The sequence below is a fragment of the Delphinapterus leucas genome, chromosome 2 (genome assembly GCF_059928025.1).
Source record: "Delphinapterus leucas isolate spDelLeu-1000000601 "Yukka" chromosome 2, BTC_Dleu_Yukka2, whole genome shotgun sequence".
In the NCBI taxonomy this organism is placed as follows: Eukaryota; Metazoa; Chordata; class Mammalia; order Artiodactyla; family Monodontidae; genus Delphinapterus; species Delphinapterus leucas.
The window spans coordinates 95,947,937-95,965,690 of NC_143130.1; the positions used below are offsets into that span (position 1 = coordinate 95,947,937).

The window sequence follows — 17,754 nt, forward strand, 5'->3', positions numbered from 1 at the left end:
TCATATTGAATTATGTTATTTTTATATGGATACTATTTAGTATTTTTTAAAAACTAGTAGTATTTTTTTCAAAAATAGCTTGTATTTTATTTCCTTTTCTGATTGCAAAACTAATTCGTGTTCATTGTAAAAAATTGGGAAACTATAAAAATGTGGATTTGTTATTTTGTTATATATTTCAGTCTTTTAAAATTATAAATGTTTATGTGCTTACATGAGACTTTATACAAAGGACAAGTCATAGTCTGTTATAACTTGATTTTTTTCCCACTTAATTATCATGATCATTTTCCTGTGTCATAAAAATAATTCATCTAAAACACTATTTTACTAGTTGTATAATATTTCAGAAGTTGCATAATATGAATATACAATAATTTATATAATCTTTGAATATTTACGTTTTTTCCTTTTTTTGTATTCTGTATAACACTGCATTGTATATGTCTTTGAGTATGTCTGTGATTATTTCATCAGTTTAAATTTCTAGACATGAAATAACTAAGTCAAAGAAAATAGACATTTTAAGTCAGCTGACTTTTTAACTGCTAGTATGTAGCTAAATTGGATGATATACAGGTAAAATGCATAATGAAAACTTCTACGAAATAAAGGTGAAAGCACTTTAGCTAAATAGATATTTGTGTCTACTAAGAATAAAACACATTGTTAAATATGTGGACATTTCAAACAAGAAAGAAAAAAGATCAATAGAAACAATCCCTGCCCATAAAAGGAGCTTTTGTAGGGTATAAGACATGCATGTAATTTGTGAGATTAATGCAAGGCAAAGTATATATAATAGAAATATGTGTAGGTTATGGGAAGCTGAGGGGTGAGATAACTAAACCATGACTGTTAAAGTTGTTAACATATCGAAATGTCATTATTTGGTAGAAGTTCAATCAGTGATAACTGTAGTTTATGACTACAAATACCAGACACAAAAACGATGGAATAATTCTTTTTTTCCTTCTCAATTCAGGAGAGATCAGTGACAGTAGTCCAGTTTATCCAGTTATCACTGCAGCATTGTCCTTATCAGAGCTAACAGAGAGATTCCATGAGCCTAGCCAAGAACTGAAGTTTTCTGTGGAGCAAGGAAATACCAGAAACAGAGGGAACAATCCCTCTTCCCAATCAGCTGGTCTTCCTAGCATAAATAAAGAAGGTGAAGAGCCAAACAGAGGCAACAGCGGGTCTGAAGCCTGTACCAGTTCTTTTCCAAGATTGTCCTTTGCTTCAGAAACCCCTTTAGAGAAAGAGCCCCACTCTCCAGCTGACCATCCAGAACAACAGGCAGAGTCCACTCTGACATCAGCTGAAGCTAGGGGGAACAAGAAAAAGAAGAAACTTAGGAAGAAGAAAACTCTGCGGGCTGCCCATGTTCCTGAGAACAGTGACACTGAACAGGATATATTTACTGCTAAACCTGTAAGGAAAGTAAAAACTGGAAAGTCCACTAAAGGGGGGAAAGTGACAACCTCCACCTGGGAAGATAGCAGAACTGGTCCAGAACAAGAGAGTGTCAGAGATGAACCAGATAGTGACTCGTCTCTGGAAGTCCTAGAAATTCCTAATCCTCAGTTAGAAGTGGTAGCCATTGATTCTTCTGAAACTGGAGAAGAGAAACCAGACAGCCCATCTAAAAAGGATATTCGTAACTCCACAGAGCTAAACTCATTAGAAACTTCTCGCTCTGGTTGTGATGAAGTTAGCTCTACCAGTGAGATTGGCACCCGTTATAAAGATGGCATCCCTGTAAGGTAAGGACACCGTGTTGGTCCAATCAGAACAACTTTCACCATTCTATTCTTGAAAAATAGAACTTTTTGTTCTGAATCAGAATTTTTTTAAAGAGTCATATTTATAGAAAATCAGTAGGGATAATGGGTATGGAAGAATCAAACCTTAGCAATGGAGATTTTCTGTTTTCTCATTTGTGTTGTAAATATTTACTGTACTTTTATTTCCTTTCATATAGAAATTTCAGATGGAAAAACCGATCTCTTATATCATTGCTATTTTGTCCATTGTTTAGAACAATCTTTTGAGTCAGGAAAATATAAGTTTTACTGCCTGGCCTGTTCACACAGATGCTAAGAAGACTTTTGCTGTTATTTTGTAGTGTGGCAGAAACTCAGACTGTGATCTCCTCCATAAAAGGATCAAAGAACTCTTCAGGTATTTGGTTGTTCAGTTTTATTTAAATTAATCACAGAAAAAAAGTCTTGTAAATATTAGAGCCAGGGTTTAAATCTACTTAAATATGCTTATACAATAGGGGACGGGTACTGGGCTTGTTACCAAGAGGATTGCTTTGACCAGCAGTTATGGTATTCCTAAATCCTCAAATCCTGGCATTTCAGTTTCTTACTCCCATCTCTCTTACCTGGCTGTCTTACGTGTTCACCTAATTAGTATAGTTGGCCTTCTGTATCTTCGGTTCCACATCTATGGCTTCAACTAACTGCAGATTGTGTAATATGCATTTCTTGGGGAAAAAAACTCGTGTATAAGTGGACCTGCACAATTCAAACCATGTTGTTCAAGGGTCAGCTGTAAACAGGAGGATGTGTATAGGTTATATACAAATACTACACCGTTTTATATAAGGGGCTTGAGCATCCGTGGATTTCAGTGTGTGGGGGGGTGGGGGAGTCCTGAAACCAGTCCCCTTTGGATACCAAGGGACAATTGTATTAAGGTTTTGTTGGCTCTGGGGGGTTTTGCTTTGAGAAGGAACTACTTAAAAATAATGCCTTGGGCTTCCCTGGTGGTGCAGTGGTTGGGGGTCCGCATGCCGATGCAGGGGACACGGCTTCGTGCCCCGGTCTGGGAAGATCCCACATGCCGCGGAGCGGCTGGGCCCGTGAGCCATGGCCACTGGGCCTGCGCGTCCGGAGCCTGTGCTCCGCAACGGGGGAGGCCACAACAGTGAGAGACCCGCGTACCGCAAAAAAAAAAAATAATAATAATAATGCCTTACTCAACAAGATAACTGGCAGCAGAGGAAACTGGATGTGGAGAGATACTTGGTGCCTTATGGGTATCACTCAAAGCTCACTATATAAGTATCTTGTTCTGAAGTGAAAGGTCTTCCCTGCCTTTTTTTATTATGAAATCTTCATAATGAAGATCACTAATGAGAATGTGGTGTTTTGCTGGGGGACCTAGGCTTTAAGGAGAATCCAGAGACCACTTTTTCATAATGGTTTAAATTTTTTAGTATCTTTTGAGACACAGGCAGACACATCTCTGAAACATATTCTTGTTTTCTAGAAATATCTTCAGAGCCAGGAGACGATGATGAGCCCACAGAAGGGAGCTTTGAGGGGCACCAAGCTGCAGTGAATGCAATTCAGATATTTGGGAATTTACTGTATACCTGTTCAGCAGATAAAACTGTCCGAGTTTATAATCTCGTGGTAAGTTGATACATCAATTTGAATATTTTTGCTTGGTTGCAGATTTTAGAAACTCCAAGTAGCTCTCTCTTAGACTAGGAGTTTATTTGCTGTCCAGAGATGGAGTGGGCTTTAGACTAACTTTAGATACAGTTGATCCAGCGGCTCAGTGGGGTCACTGGAGACTTAATTTCTTTCTTTATTTCCATTCTGCCTTCTCTGATATCACCTTTTACTAAAGCAAGTTCTCCTCCTGCTCACAGATAGATGTCAGTAGCCACAGGGGTTTCTTTTCCCTCCCACCACCAAAAAAGCGTCCTGTGCTTTCCTCTCTGAACAGTCACTTGGCAAAAGGAAATGGGATTATAACAATAGGCTCCCAACAGTCAGGTCCCAGCCCTGGAGTTGATGCTGAGGTCTGTCACATAGCTGCTACATAATAGAGAAGGGATAGAGTGAGTACTGGGGAAGTAGTCAATATAAGAGGAGGCATTTTCCCTGAGAGTTGATTAATTATCCCGGTTATTAAGAAGAGCAACGGTCTTCCACTAGCCCACACTTAGGATAATCTGATGCTCATTACTCTCCATTTTCATAGAATGGACTTTTGAGTTTTGAGTCTGGTATGCGTCAAACTAATTCTGTTTATCCACAACGATAGCCAAGAAACTTTAGGAACACTATGTTTGAACAAATATGGTGAAAGTATTTGAAACTGATGAAGTCCTTGAAAATCAAAAGATTAGATAGATGATGGACTGAGAAAATGTTTGCTGTAGGCAACAGGTATATAGGTTCCTTTAGCCTAATAATGTGAGGGCAACAGGGATGACTGAAGGAAGGAAGCAATGGTACCAGGAGGTGTGACTGTAAGATTTGGGGAATTGGCTCTAACTCTGAACTGAAAGGTAAGTATAGGTATATATGTACATTCTAAATATATAACAGTATGTGCACAGAGACAACAGGATGTTCCATTATGAAACCACACCTGGAACACTAGACCTGTGATGGCATCTGACATGTCTTTGAATATTGTGGCACATTCTCTGCATACTGATCAAATGCAGGAACTTACTGGGTAATTAGCTATAGTTTGGATTTGCTAGCTTTTTGGTCCATATGTTGGAGAGCCTTGCCCTAGATGTTAACTAAAATTCTGATATGTCTTATAGCAAATTGCCCTAAGTATTGGATTGGCCAAAAAGTTTGTTCAGGTTTTTCTGTAACATCTTATGGAAAAACCCAAACGAACTTACGGCTCAGTTAACATATAGTTGCAGGTACCTCAGTACATGTGACTGTTTGCTGGGTATTCAGTGAACAGGTATTTACTGAACACCTTTTGATACCAGGTAATATTCTAGACTCTGAGGCTACAACAATGAACTGTATGTTTTAGCATCATTTTTTTTTTTTGAGGAAATGCATTATCTAATCCATTTATATCCACAAGTAATGATCTGAACTGTGCTTGACTTTAGAGCCGGAAGTATATTGGTGTCTTTGAGGGCCATACCTCCAAAGTGAACTGCCTCCTGGTTACTCAGACCTCTGGGAAGAATGCTGCCCTTTACACTGGTTCCAGCGATCACACCATTCGCTGCTATAATGTTAAGGTAAGTGGGTCCAGCAAAATCAAACATGATAATATTGAAACACTTTGACTGTATTTACTGTGTAGAGTGGAGACACTGAGACAGATGCTTCATTCTGTTCACTTTCTTGCTTCTGAACTTACTCCAGTACCCTGGATAGCCTTTGGAAGAAATGAGGCTTAGATCTAAACCATGTTTTCTGTCTCTCTCCACCAGTATCTTTTCACTTACTACTATTAATAATATACCTCCTTTGATCTTTTCAACAATTACTCTTGATTTTTATTTTCATATCATATGCCAAAATTAATACTAGAGAGAAAACAAAATGTTTAACTTTTTTAAACCTGAAAACATAGAAGTAGATATCTCCTCTGAGAAAGAATTTTCTAAATGTATTGTAAGAAATGAGAGAAAATCATTAGCATTAAATATATGTATTATAGGACTTCCCTGGTGGCACAGTGGTTAAGAATCCGCCTGCCAATGCAGGGGACATGGGTTTGATCCCTGGTCTGGGAAGATCCCACATGCTGCGGAGCAACTAAGCCTGTGCACCACAACTACTGAGCCTGTGCTCTAGAGCCCGTGAGCCACAACTACTGAGCCCACGTGCCACAACTACTGAAGCCCATGCTCCTAGAGCCCATGCTCCACAATAAGAGAAGCCACCACAGTGAGAAGCCCACGCACCGCAAAGAAGAGTAGCCCCCGCTCACCACAACTAGAGAAAGCCCGTGCACAGCAGCAAAGACCCAATACAGCCAAAAATAAATAAATAAATTTAAAAAATATATATATACACACATATATTCTTTAAAAGATTTGATTATTTAAGACAAAATTTATAATACCAAAGATTAGGTTTTTAACATATATAGATGGAATGTGTGGTAACAGGAGCACAAAGGAAAGGGAGGATGGAATTGTGCTGGTGCAAGGTTCTTATATTTTATTGGGGATAAGTCAGTTTTACTTTGAACTAGATTGTTACAATTTAAAGAGGTAATCTCCAGAAGGCTGGCTCACAGCTTCAGTGTGTGTCAGATAGACCTGGAGAGCTTGTTAAAACACATATTACTGGACCCCACTCCCAGAGCTTCTGATTCAGTAGGCTTGGGATAGGGCTCAAGAATTTACATTTCTAACATGTGATACTGATGCTACTGGTGTAGGGGCCACACTCTGAGAACAGCTGCCCTGGAGCAACCACTAAAAGAATAAAGCAAAGAAAGACAGCTAAAAAATTTAATAGAGGAATTAAAATGGCATACTAAAAAACACTTGTTTAATGCAAAACAAGGCAGAAATGGGGGAACAGAGAAATAAAAATGAGACAAATAGAAAGCAAATTGGAGTCTAAATCTAGCCATATTTAATAATTATATTAAATGTGAATTAACACTAAAATCAAAAGGCAGAGATTGACTAGCTAAAGAACAAACATCAAAATCTGTGCTGTCTACAAGACATACCTTTTAAATTCAGACACAAGTAGGTTGAATTAAAAGAATGGAAAAAATGTACTATGCAAATAATAACAAAAAGAGCTTGAGTGATTATGTTACTATCAGGCAAATAGACTTTAAGACAAGGAATACTACTGAGAAAAGGGTGGCATTCCATAATGATAAAAATGTCAATATAGCAGGAAGATAGAACAATTAGAAATATATGTATGTAATAACAGCACCAAAATATGTAAAGTAATACTGATAGAACTACAGCAGAGAAATAGACAAATCCACAATTATAGTTGAAGACTTCAACACCTCTCTCAATACTTGACAGAGTACTGGACAGAAAATCATCAAGGATGTAGAAGAACTGGACAATACCATTAACAAACAAGATCTAATTAATATTTATAGTTAAAAAAAAAATTAACATTCATAGACTCTGCCACCCGAAACAGCAGCATACACATTCTTTCCAAGTGCATATGGAGCATTCACCAGTATAGACCATTGCTGGGTCATCAAATAAGTCTTAGTCTTATTGAGAATCTTAATTAAAAGGATTGAAATCATTTAGAGTATGTTCTCCAACCACAGTGGAGTTAGAAATCAATAACAGAAAGAAATCCACCAAAAAAAAAAGAGAAAGAAATCTTGGAAGTCAGCAAGTAAGAGGTAATGAAACAGCATACTTCTAAGTTACCCATGATTCAAAGAAGAAGTCACAAAGGAAATTAGAAAATATCTTGAACTAAATGAAAATGAGCATCCAGCTTAACATTTGTAGGATAGCTAACGCATTGCTGAGGGGGAAATTTCTAGTTTTAAATGCTTATATTAGAAAAAAAAGAAAGTTTAAAATCAATTATCTGAGTTTGTAAGAAAATAGAAAAAGAAGAAAAAGTTAAACCCGAAATAGATATATAAAGGAAATAATAAAGAGCAGAATGGAAACCACCAATTTATAAAACTGACACACAATAGGGAAAAATCAGTGAGACCAGAAGCTAGTTTTTTGAAAAGATAAATTTAAAAAAAACTTTTAGCTAAATTGATCAAAACAAAGAGAAGCCACAAATTTCAAATATCCTGAATGTAAGAAGGAACCTCATAACAGCGTTATTAATCAATACATCCATCAACTGATAAATGGATAAATGTGGTATATAAAAAGTGGAATAATACTAGCAACAAAAAGGAATAAACTATTCATCCATGTAGCAACATGGATGGATCTCAAAAACATCATGCTAGGGGAAAGAAGTCATATGTAAAAGACTACATACTGAATGTTCTCTTAATATGGAATTCTAGAAAAGGCAAAACTATCAGAGTTGCCTGGGATGGCAGTGGGGACTGACTGAAAGAGGGTACGAGGTAACTTTTTTAGAGTGCTAGAAATGTTCTGAAAGTTGATTGTGGTAATGGTTGCATAACTGCATACTTTACTAAACTTAATGAAACGTATATCTAACATGGTGAATTTTATTATATGGAAGTAATACTTAAGTCTGTTGAAAATTGTAAACAGATTTTGGCAAGAAATTGTCTTAGGTAAAAAGAGGGAAAAATAGTTGTAACAGGACAGGGTAAACATAGGGTTAATATATGTTGTAAGGAGCTTACACCTTTGAGAAGAGAAATAGTAAAATCCCTACACATGAATTGAAAGACAGAAATTCTTTAGAAAGAGAATATACAAGTAACTATTTGAAAATAACAGTCTTGTCAATAAATGGAAGTTAAAACAGAAGTTCAGTACCATTTTGACTTATAAAATTAGCAAAAACTTTTAAAAGATTTTTCAGTGTTTTTAAGGGTTCTAACCCGCAGTAGTGTTTGGCATAGTGGGACTGTATGTTAGTGAAAAAAATTCTTAGTTTTTGAAATTGAGGTGTAACTTTATATAGTAAAGTACATAAATTTTAAGTATACATTAAGTATTGATGAATTTTTACATAGATACACATTTGTTTAACCACCACCAAGATTGAAACACAGATCATTTTCATCCCCCTGAAGCTTCCCTCATACACCTTCCACTAACCACCCCCAGCCAAAGAAAACCATTGTTCTGATTTCTGTCATTATAGATTATATTTGTCTGTGCTTGAACTTCATAATAAACCATACTGGATGTATTCTTTCACATTAGCTTTAGCTCGCTATAATGTCTGAAATTCATCTTTATTGTTGCATGCACCAATAGTTTTTTTATTACAGCAACGTATTCCATTTCTCCTATAAAATTACAAAATGATCTCACATGAATGGGTTAGCCAGAGGCAACATATATCTTATCATTTGAGCATATTCACTGTCTTTTCCTTTATTTTACAATTGCATATGCAGCATTTATATTTGTAATTTTATGTGGGGAAAGTAATTTAAAAGACTGACTCTTTCACGTATGAAAGAAGGTTGGAAGAGATCAAAGACTTTGATAGTCTACAGCTTTTATCATCCAACCCATAGGTTGTCCCATCCTACTTATAGGATGGGACAAGTAGGTCCTACTTATAACTGTCTTGATTTTAATGTCTGTATCCAGACCTCTTTAAAAAGCTAAACTTGGGCCTTTAGTCACTTAGTATCATTCAACAGCATTCAATCTTGAGCACTTACTATGTAACTGGCCCTGTTCTAGGTTCTAGGTAAGTAGATTTTATCAGTATAACCCAGTTCTGGAAATTCATGGAAATAGTTTCTTGAAGGTCAGCTCAAACTGTGTTTGTATAACCTGGATATGCATCAGAACTATGAAGGAAAATTTTAAAAACACATATTCCAGGGCCTGAATTAGAATCTCAGAGACTGGGGTGAAGCTTAGGGTTCTATATATTTTCAAAGCTTCTTGGGTAATTGTAGACCAGCTAACCTGATACTGGTTTGAAGGAGGCATTTGGGAGCTATTAAAATAGAGAATCAGTTGCAGGAAAGCGCATATTTGATTAATGCAATTATCAGATATACAACTATAATCTTTATTTTCCTTTTTAAATGTCAAGTGCAGCTTTAACTTTATCTTTGGCTACTTAATTTAAGAGGCTAGAACCCAATCCATAGTGCCCTTTGAAGAATTTCTACATTCCAAATTAGAAACATAGGTAACATTAGAAGTTACATTTGTTTACTATATTACCTACAGCTTGAGGGTATTTGGCTACATATTTCAAAGCAGAAAACAGTCTAAGATAGTCTTCTACAAAATAGAGGATGCTACATTTTCTTCCTCATAAAAAATCATTTCACACTGTTCTCAGGAGGATTGTTTTCACATCTTATTTGCCTTTAATCTCTGCTGATCAGGTGTTGTGTGCTTTTATCAGACTCGAGAGTGTGTGGAGCAGTTACAGCTGGAAGACCGGGTTCTCTGCCTCCACAGTAGGTGGCGAATTCTCTATGCAGGACTGGCAAATGGCACTGTGGTCACCTTCAACATAAAGGTTAGTGGTTGGGGAGAGAAGGCTGAATTCCCATGCCACTTGAAAATGGTGTGAGTGTGTGTGGGAAGAAGTTGAAGGCAGATGTTTTCCTGTTTTTGTGTGTGTTTGAGAAAGCAACAGAATTAGCTGCTACTCAAAAATTTATCTTCTGTTGTAAGTGAAACAAGATGCTGCATTCTGTCTGCTCAGGCCCAAGTGTGCCAGGACCAAAGTGTAACTCTACTAAATTAAACCAGGCCTGATGATTTGGGGCCAAATAATGAGTCATAGGTTAAACTAGTCTGTCTCATTTTAAGAATGACACCATGAAATGAGCTTAAATTCCTTTGAGTATGACGTTGCTGTGGTTTGGAACTGATTTAGGGTTTCATGAGGGTAGCTTGTTCTTGACTTGAACTAAGTCAAGGTTTGCCTTCGTGCCTGTGGGCCTCATTCTTTCCTGACCCAAATATAAATCCATTTGTTGAGCAAACCTTTATGGAGCACTATTACATGCTGGGTCTCAGGATAAGGCTTAGGAAATGGAAATACGGACCAGTTCTTAATGGCCCTGTGTGCTTTGTTAATGTAGTTGGACTTGTAAGCTTTAAAGTAAGAGAGACATGATCTAATTTGTATTTTAGAAAATGTCAGTCTGGAGTTGAACAGGATGGAAAATACTGGTACTAGTAGAAGCTTGGAGACCATTTAGGAGGCTTTGTTATGGCAGCTGACATGAAAGATTAGACTAAGGTGAAGAGAAAATGGATAAAAGATGTAATTGGAGGTAGAAGTGATAGGTTTGGTTACTAGTTAGTTGTAGCATTCTATCCCGAGGCCATCTGGTCATCTTTTAACAGTGTGTTAGAATGTTACTGTGTTATGCCTTGTTACAGTATCATATATTTAGTTAGTACCTACTATCTCTCCTTCTACCAGCTAGCTGGAACTACTTACAAGGAATGCAATAAAATATGTCATGGTTTCTGCCTTTAATAAGCTTAAAATCAAATTAGAAGAAACTAGCACATATATAATCAAGCGTCAGATTATTTGGTTCACTAGATATGAATAGATCACAGAAGGGTAATTAGTAAAGGTTTTTGCATTCTAAATGCAAAGTGCTAACAACCTAGATTAGATTTGGTTAGGGCAATAGAAATGAAGACAGAATAGATTTAAAATATTTTAAAGGATAAAACTTGATAATTACCCAGTTCTCTTCTATTTTGTGAGATTAAGGTAATCAAAGGTAGGTAGAAGTTTTGGGGCAAGATGATGACAAATTCAAATGGGAATGGTCTTTACTTTTATTTTTTTGAAATGATCTTTAAATGGTTGAAAAGCCCCAGCAAAGATGGACTTTGAGACAGAGATCTGAGAGTTTCTGCAGAGATATGAATTTTGAAGCCTTGTTAGGGCTGGACCTTTTCTGTTTTGCCCATACTCCTGGAACGCAGTGCTTTCTGGGGCTCAACAGAAAGCATGGGCTGTTTACCTGGGCCTTCCCGCCATTGGGCCCTGAACTCCATTGATCTACCTCCCCAGCATCTCAAGATGACTGAGATTGATGCTCAGCTCTGTAGGCTCCCAGCTGCTGCTCTTGCCTAGTTTCTAGGAGTTTTATCTCATGCACGCACCTTAAACTACCTCTTTAGAGTTTTGGGGAAGTAGGAAACTTTATGAACAAGTTTGGTTTGGGAATGAGGGAAGCAAGTCTAAAATCTGAGTTAAAGGAATGTTTGGGAATTCAGGATGTGACCATGCCACTCTGACTGATACAAAGGCTTCTGTAGTTTAACTTAATGATGTCATGAGAGATAGACATAGAACCAGAAGTCAGAAGAAGGTCGGAATAGCAGAAAGGTGGAGAATGAGAGACTCAGATTGTCTAAGAAGGTAGTTCTCAAAGAGAATTTTGGAAACAATCATGGCAGAGTGCATAAATTTTGGATGACAAATAAACAGTGAGAGTTCTTGGGTCTGTGGAAAGTGTATTCAAATATGAAAAAAAGGTTTATCATTCATTATCATTAATTTAAGGGAAGTGAGAGAGGGCATAAAAGAGAACCAAATTCTAATTATGATCAGGATAGTGCAGGTCAAAGGTAGAAATGAGTTTATAATGTGAGACTGTCCCCACGAGAATCAGGAAGGAAGGAGTCATGAATGCAGAGTGTTGGAATAGGAATGGCAGAGGTTGGGGAGTTAGGGATAGGGAGTAGATATGAGAACTTACTGGTGTTAGAATTTAGAGTTTGTATCAAGGTAGTGATTTGGGTTAGTTGATGTTGAATTTTTCCAACTAAGTTGCTTTTACTTCATATAATGGTGGTGTATTTTTCAGAACAACAAACGACTTGAAATCTTTGAATGCCATGGCCCTCGGGCTGTCAGCTGTCTTGCCACAGCTCAGGAAGGTGCCCGAAAGCTGCTGGTTGTGGGGTCTTATGACTGTACCATTAGTGTGCGTGATGCACGGAATGGACTGCTCCTTAGAACTCTGGAGGGCCACAGCAAAACCATTCTCTGCATGAAGGCAAGTATAGTGCAAAAAATAGGAGTTCATTGTCTGGTACAAATAGAAGGGTTTGAATGAAATTTACCATGTTGTCTAATGCCTTATTTAGAATACAGATTACTATCCTTTTTTATTTTCTTTTTTTGAAAAATTTATTTTTTTATTTATGGCTGTGTTGGGTCTTCGTTGCTGCGCACGGGCTTTCTCTAGTTGCAGTGAGCACGAGCTACTCTTCCTTGTGGTGCATGGGCTTCTCATTGCGGTGGCTTCTCTTGTTGCGGAGTACGGGCTCTAGGTGTGCGGGCTTCAGTAGTTGCGGCACGTGGGCTCTAGAACGCAGGCTCAGTAGTTGTGGCACACAGGCTTAGTTGCTCTGCAGCGTGTGGGATCTTCCCGGACGAGGGCTCGAACCCATGTCCTCTGCATTGGCAGGCGGATTCTTAACCACTGCGCCACCAGGGAAGTCCCTATGACCCTTTTCTTTAGGCTTGGATTACCACAGGACATACTGTTTTTTAATATATTAACCAAGAGACAAATAAAATTGTATCTTATTGTAGAATGTAGATATACTCGAATGCCCTTCTAGGCTGCTTCGTAATCATTCCGAAGAAGCAACAAAACCAGTAGTACATTGTCAATTCATCAGAGTACTTGGTGGCAGCACATAAGTTTCAGTTCAGAAAATTTGTCTGAGAAACTTATTTCATACCTCATTCATGCTCATCTCAAAATAGGGTGGGAAGTAGAATTTGCTAATGTGTATTACAAGTTAAAGGAAACTCAGAACGTTATATCGAATCTCATTAACTGAATTTTTTTTCTTTAAGGTGGTGAATGACCTTGTGTTCAGTGGCTCCAGTGATCAGTCAGTCCATGCCCACAACATTCACGTAAGCCATGTTGGTGTGAAGAAATCTTTAGTAGAATGATGATTAAAGCTTGAAGGATTCCTCAGACCTCTTGCAATTTAAATTAAGCCCTTTTTCTAGTGAAAGGCTTAATAATAATCCCTGCGCATAAGCTCTTGGATAATATTAAGTACTGTAGAAATTCTGACCTCATCAAAATTCTTAGTGGGGAATAGACTCAAAATTTACGTAAGGTTTAGTTTGAATGCCTCATCTAAACATGAGATAAATTGAGCATCTGAGGCTCTAAGAAAGTAGATATGATACATAGTTTAAAATAGCACAAGTAAAAACAGCCAAGAGACTCTGCTCAAGTCATAGAGGCTGCTTTTGAAGCTCAGTTCTTAGTCTGTAAACTTGGGGGTTATCCAGCCTCAGGGACATGTCCAGATGCAGTGAAATGATAAAAGTGAATATACTTCAAAAGCTATAAAATACATACACACATAGCTGTGGCCCTTCTCTTTCTGTGACTTGGGGTTCTCTCCATCAAGATACAGTGCAGGGCTTCCCTGGTGGTGCAGTGGTTAAGAATCCCCCTGCCAATGCAGGGGATATGGGTTCAAGCCCTGGCCCGGGAAGATCCCACATGCTGCGGAGCAACTAAGCCCGTGCGCCACAGCTACTGAGCCTGCGCTCTAGAGCCCGTGAGCCACAACTACTGAAGCCCACGCACCTAGAGCCAGTGCTCCTCAACAAGAGAAGCCACAGCAATGAGAAGCCTGCTCACCACAATGAAGTGTAGCCCCCACTCGCCAAAACTAGAGAAAGCCTGCACGCGCAACAAAATCCCAACTCAGCCAAAAATAATAAATTTATTAAAAAAAAGATACAGTGCATACATTTTGTAAAAGTAAAAAATGCTTGTGGGAGTACTTCATCTGTTAAAATTAGTACAGCTGCGTTTGTACAAGTAGTCTCAGAATTATGTCTTCTAGAATTACAGAATTATAAATCTCAAAAGTCGGAAGGAATCTTTAAGGTCAGTCTAGTGACTCTTATCTCTCTTCTGATGCAGACTGGTGAGCTTGTACGGATCTATAAAGGTCACAATCATGCAGTGACTGTGGTGAATATCCTAGGAAAAGTGATGGTGACTGCTTGCCTGGATAAATTTGTTCGTGTCTATGAATTACAGGTAGAATTTAGACCCAGTATTTTGCTTGAATGACTTGGGGAGACTGTCTATTTGGATTTGGTGTTGATTTTTCTATATGGAAAGGCTGGGGTGGAACTCAGGAATCTGAGTTCTTCACAAGTGCTACAGATAATTATGAAGCAGCTGGTCCTTGGAGGATGCTTTCAGAAACACTACTCTGAGATACCTGGTCAGGCTCACACGTGTTAAAAATTAAATGGTGGGCTTCCCTAGTGGCGCAGTGGTTAAGAATCTGCCTGCCAATGCAAGGGACACAGGTTCGCGCCCTGGCCCGGGAAGATCCCACATGCCACAGAGCAACTAAGCCCATGCACCACAACTACTGAGCCTGAGCTCTAGAGCCTGCAAGCCACAACTACTGAGCCCACATGCCACAACTACTGAAGCCTGTACAACTAGAGCCCGTGCTCCACAACAAGAAAAGCAATGACAATGAGAAGCCCGTGCACCACAACTAGGGAAAGCCCGTGCACAGCAACAAAGACCCAACACAGCCATAAATAAATAAATTTGTTTTAAAAAAAAATTAAATGGTTTAAAAAAAAATTTAAATGGTTTTTGGAGAGCAGCTATAGTCTGTAACATCTGTCTGATTCTCTTTGTGTGCAATTTCAGGTTTGAGACTTTGACACTACACAGAAATTGGTTTTATTTTTTCCAGTTACCAGCTCTTCCCATGAGGAGAAGGAGTTGTTAGATTATGTTTCTGTTAACATGCTACTGGTACTTCAGCTTGGTACCTCAGGTGTAGTTTTAAACCTTTCAAAGGCCTTCAGGGACTATGCCTGTTAAACACAAGGTATAAATAACCTTAATTCTCTCTCTCCTTTTTTTTTTTCCCTCCACCCAAGTCGCATGATCGATTGCAAGTTTATGGAGGACACAAAGACATGATTATGTGTATGACCATCCATAAAAGTATGGTGAGTATAATTTGCTGTGCCACATATTTGCCTTTGAATGTGTTTACTAAAAATTGTACAAACTATTAATAATGTTACTACTTGTCACTTCCAAAAATGACATCTGTTTTTGATATGCCTCATTACTGAATGTCTTTCTATCTCTTGGTATTATAATATTGAAAACCCAGTAATGCTGTTGAATATTCCTTTTTTTATTAAGAGCTAAAATAATTACAATACAAAATATAATACCACCATTAAATAGAAGGTAAATTTAAGATGTTTCCAAAAAAAAAAAATTGAGTGCTGCTTTTTTCAGAGACATTATGATCTGGACAGTACATTGGAATAGAGTCAGGAGATTTGGCCAGTGTGGCATAGTTATAGCAGACCTAAAAGTAGAAGCTAACTCATGTAACCCTGCTAATCCTTGATTTATTTTATTTTTAAATTTTGAGGTTGAACCAGAATGGATGTTTTTCATACTTTAAGCAGTAGAACCTTTTGTTCCAATGAAATACAGATGCCTAATATGCAATGCCCAGTAGAAGCCAGAGCTACACCAGTTAAAGTATAAGTGGTGCCTCTGATCCCTGCCACTTCCGCTCTCAGCCACAATCCCAAGAGTGGCTCTCTAAGGAGCACAGCTTCAAAGTGTCCAGACTAGAAGATCTACAAGATACTTTCCCATTATGGTACAATGGGGCTGGTTTGGGTTTAGGTTTATGTTTTCTTGTTGTTGTAGCTGCTACCAGTAACTTTTGACTCTTATTTTGAGGATGATTGTAGTAGTTTTATTGTGTGTTGTTTTGGTCTGATGTGATAAACCTTTTTCTCTAGATTTATACTGGCTGTTATGATGGCAGTATTCAGGCCGTGAGGCTGAATCTGATGCAGAATTACCGCTGCTGGGTAAGCAGTGAAACTGTTCTTGTCACCAGACTTAGATGTTGCACAACCCCAGGCCAATTTATAGATCTTCATTGTCATCGGTTTAGCATTTTTATATTGAGCGTCTACTTTTGCCTTCCACTGTAGGACAAATAAGCTTATTTTTTAAAAACTACATAAAATGCTTCCATACTTCTGTAATGAAAAGTCTAATCTTAGGATTAGATATAAAGCATATTTAAGTATCCACTCAGTTTATCTCTTTTGTGTTTTTTATTTTGTTTTATTACTCTATTGAAACATGCCTACAAAAACATCAACAGTACAGAAGTGTGTGAAAGAAAGGTGTAAGTGCTTATTTTCATGACCTGCCCACAATACTTTAGCCATTCCTCAGGCATTACATGTATAGTTTGGTTTGTTCCTCATTGGTTTTTGAGGAATAGGCAGATAAAAATTTGCATTTTTGAAATTTTAAACCTCAGTTTACTAGGCTAAATTGAGTGGTTTTTATTTTTGGGTGGGAGCTGGTGATTAACCCTCAAAACTTTCACACTGTTTCTTATAAACCTTAATTTGTTTCATCAGTTCTAATAGTTAGTTGTGACCAGAGAAAAGCTGATGGCACTGAATTTTTTTTTCCCTAAACCCTGACCTCCTTTTTCAGCATTGATGAAATGAACTGGATGCTCTCCATTTTAAAATTTGATTTTGGGTTTGTCTCTGGCCTAATTACTTTTCAGCTTTTTACACATCACTATCTTTGATTTTTAGTCTTCTCAGTGAAGACAAGCAAAATCTAGTACAACAGGCTCCGGAATATACAAATAGACTTAACTTATCTAGAGAAACGAGGAAAATACCTTCTGGTTTTAAAGCTGGGGGGATGGAATAGTGCTTACAGAGGAAAAACTCAAATTTGCATTGCTTTTTAGAAATGAACATGTTAGAATGAGAATCATAGGATTTCTTACAAGCCTGTAGGGAAAAAAAGCCAAGACAAAGAGTCTTTATGTTTTCTGACTAACAATTGAAACATAGCCACATTTATAATACAGTAAAAAAAAAAAAAAATAGGTGATCACAAGACTTGATTCAAGTAATAAAAATTGTTAGTAAAGTCAGGCTTCCTTGGCAGTTTTCTACAAGTATTTCCACAAATGTAGTTTTCTTTATCAGACATTTGTATTTTCAAGTTTACAAGTCAACAGTTCTTAGAATTGTTAAAATTAACCCTTTAAGTATTGCAGGAAAGCTCTTTGCCTTTCTTAAATAAATGGACTAAGAAACTCATTTTATGATGGCAAGATAAAGCATAAGTATGGTTTAAATTGAATTTTATGTAACTTGTCTGTCAGTATTTGCTAACAGCTTCCTTATCTAATGATGTAATGGCTGCCTTAGTGCTTTGCCTTCTCAAAATATTGCACTGTCAAAAGACTTCCCAGTCTTTTCAAGTTTCTCATTAAATTGATGATTA

The 17,754-nt window shown here is 37.6% G+C and overlaps 1 protein-coding gene across 14 annotated transcripts in view; it reads left to right on the top strand.

Annotated features, from left to right (window-relative positions):
• Positions 1-17,754, top strand: part of ZNF106 (zinc finger protein 106) — a 62,020-nt gene that overhangs the window by 39,638 nt on the left and 4,628 nt on the right. For 13 of the 14 annotated variants that reach the window (XM_089904759.1, XM_089904779.1, XM_089904763.1 and 10 more), the window contains 10 exons: positions 986-1,766; positions 2,129-2,184; positions 3,283-3,428; positions 4,892-5,026; positions 9,792-9,908; positions 12,235-12,426; positions 13,239-13,301; positions 14,338-14,457; positions 15,330-15,401; positions 16,224-16,295. In XM_089904759.1, coding sequence (XP_089760885.1) covers positions 986-1,766; positions 2,129-2,184; positions 3,283-3,428; positions 4,892-5,026; positions 9,792-9,908; positions 12,235-12,426; positions 13,239-13,301; positions 14,338-14,457; positions 15,330-15,401; positions 16,224-16,295 — 1,754 coding nt within the window. The other variant, XM_089904786.1, reaches the window with a different exon arrangement.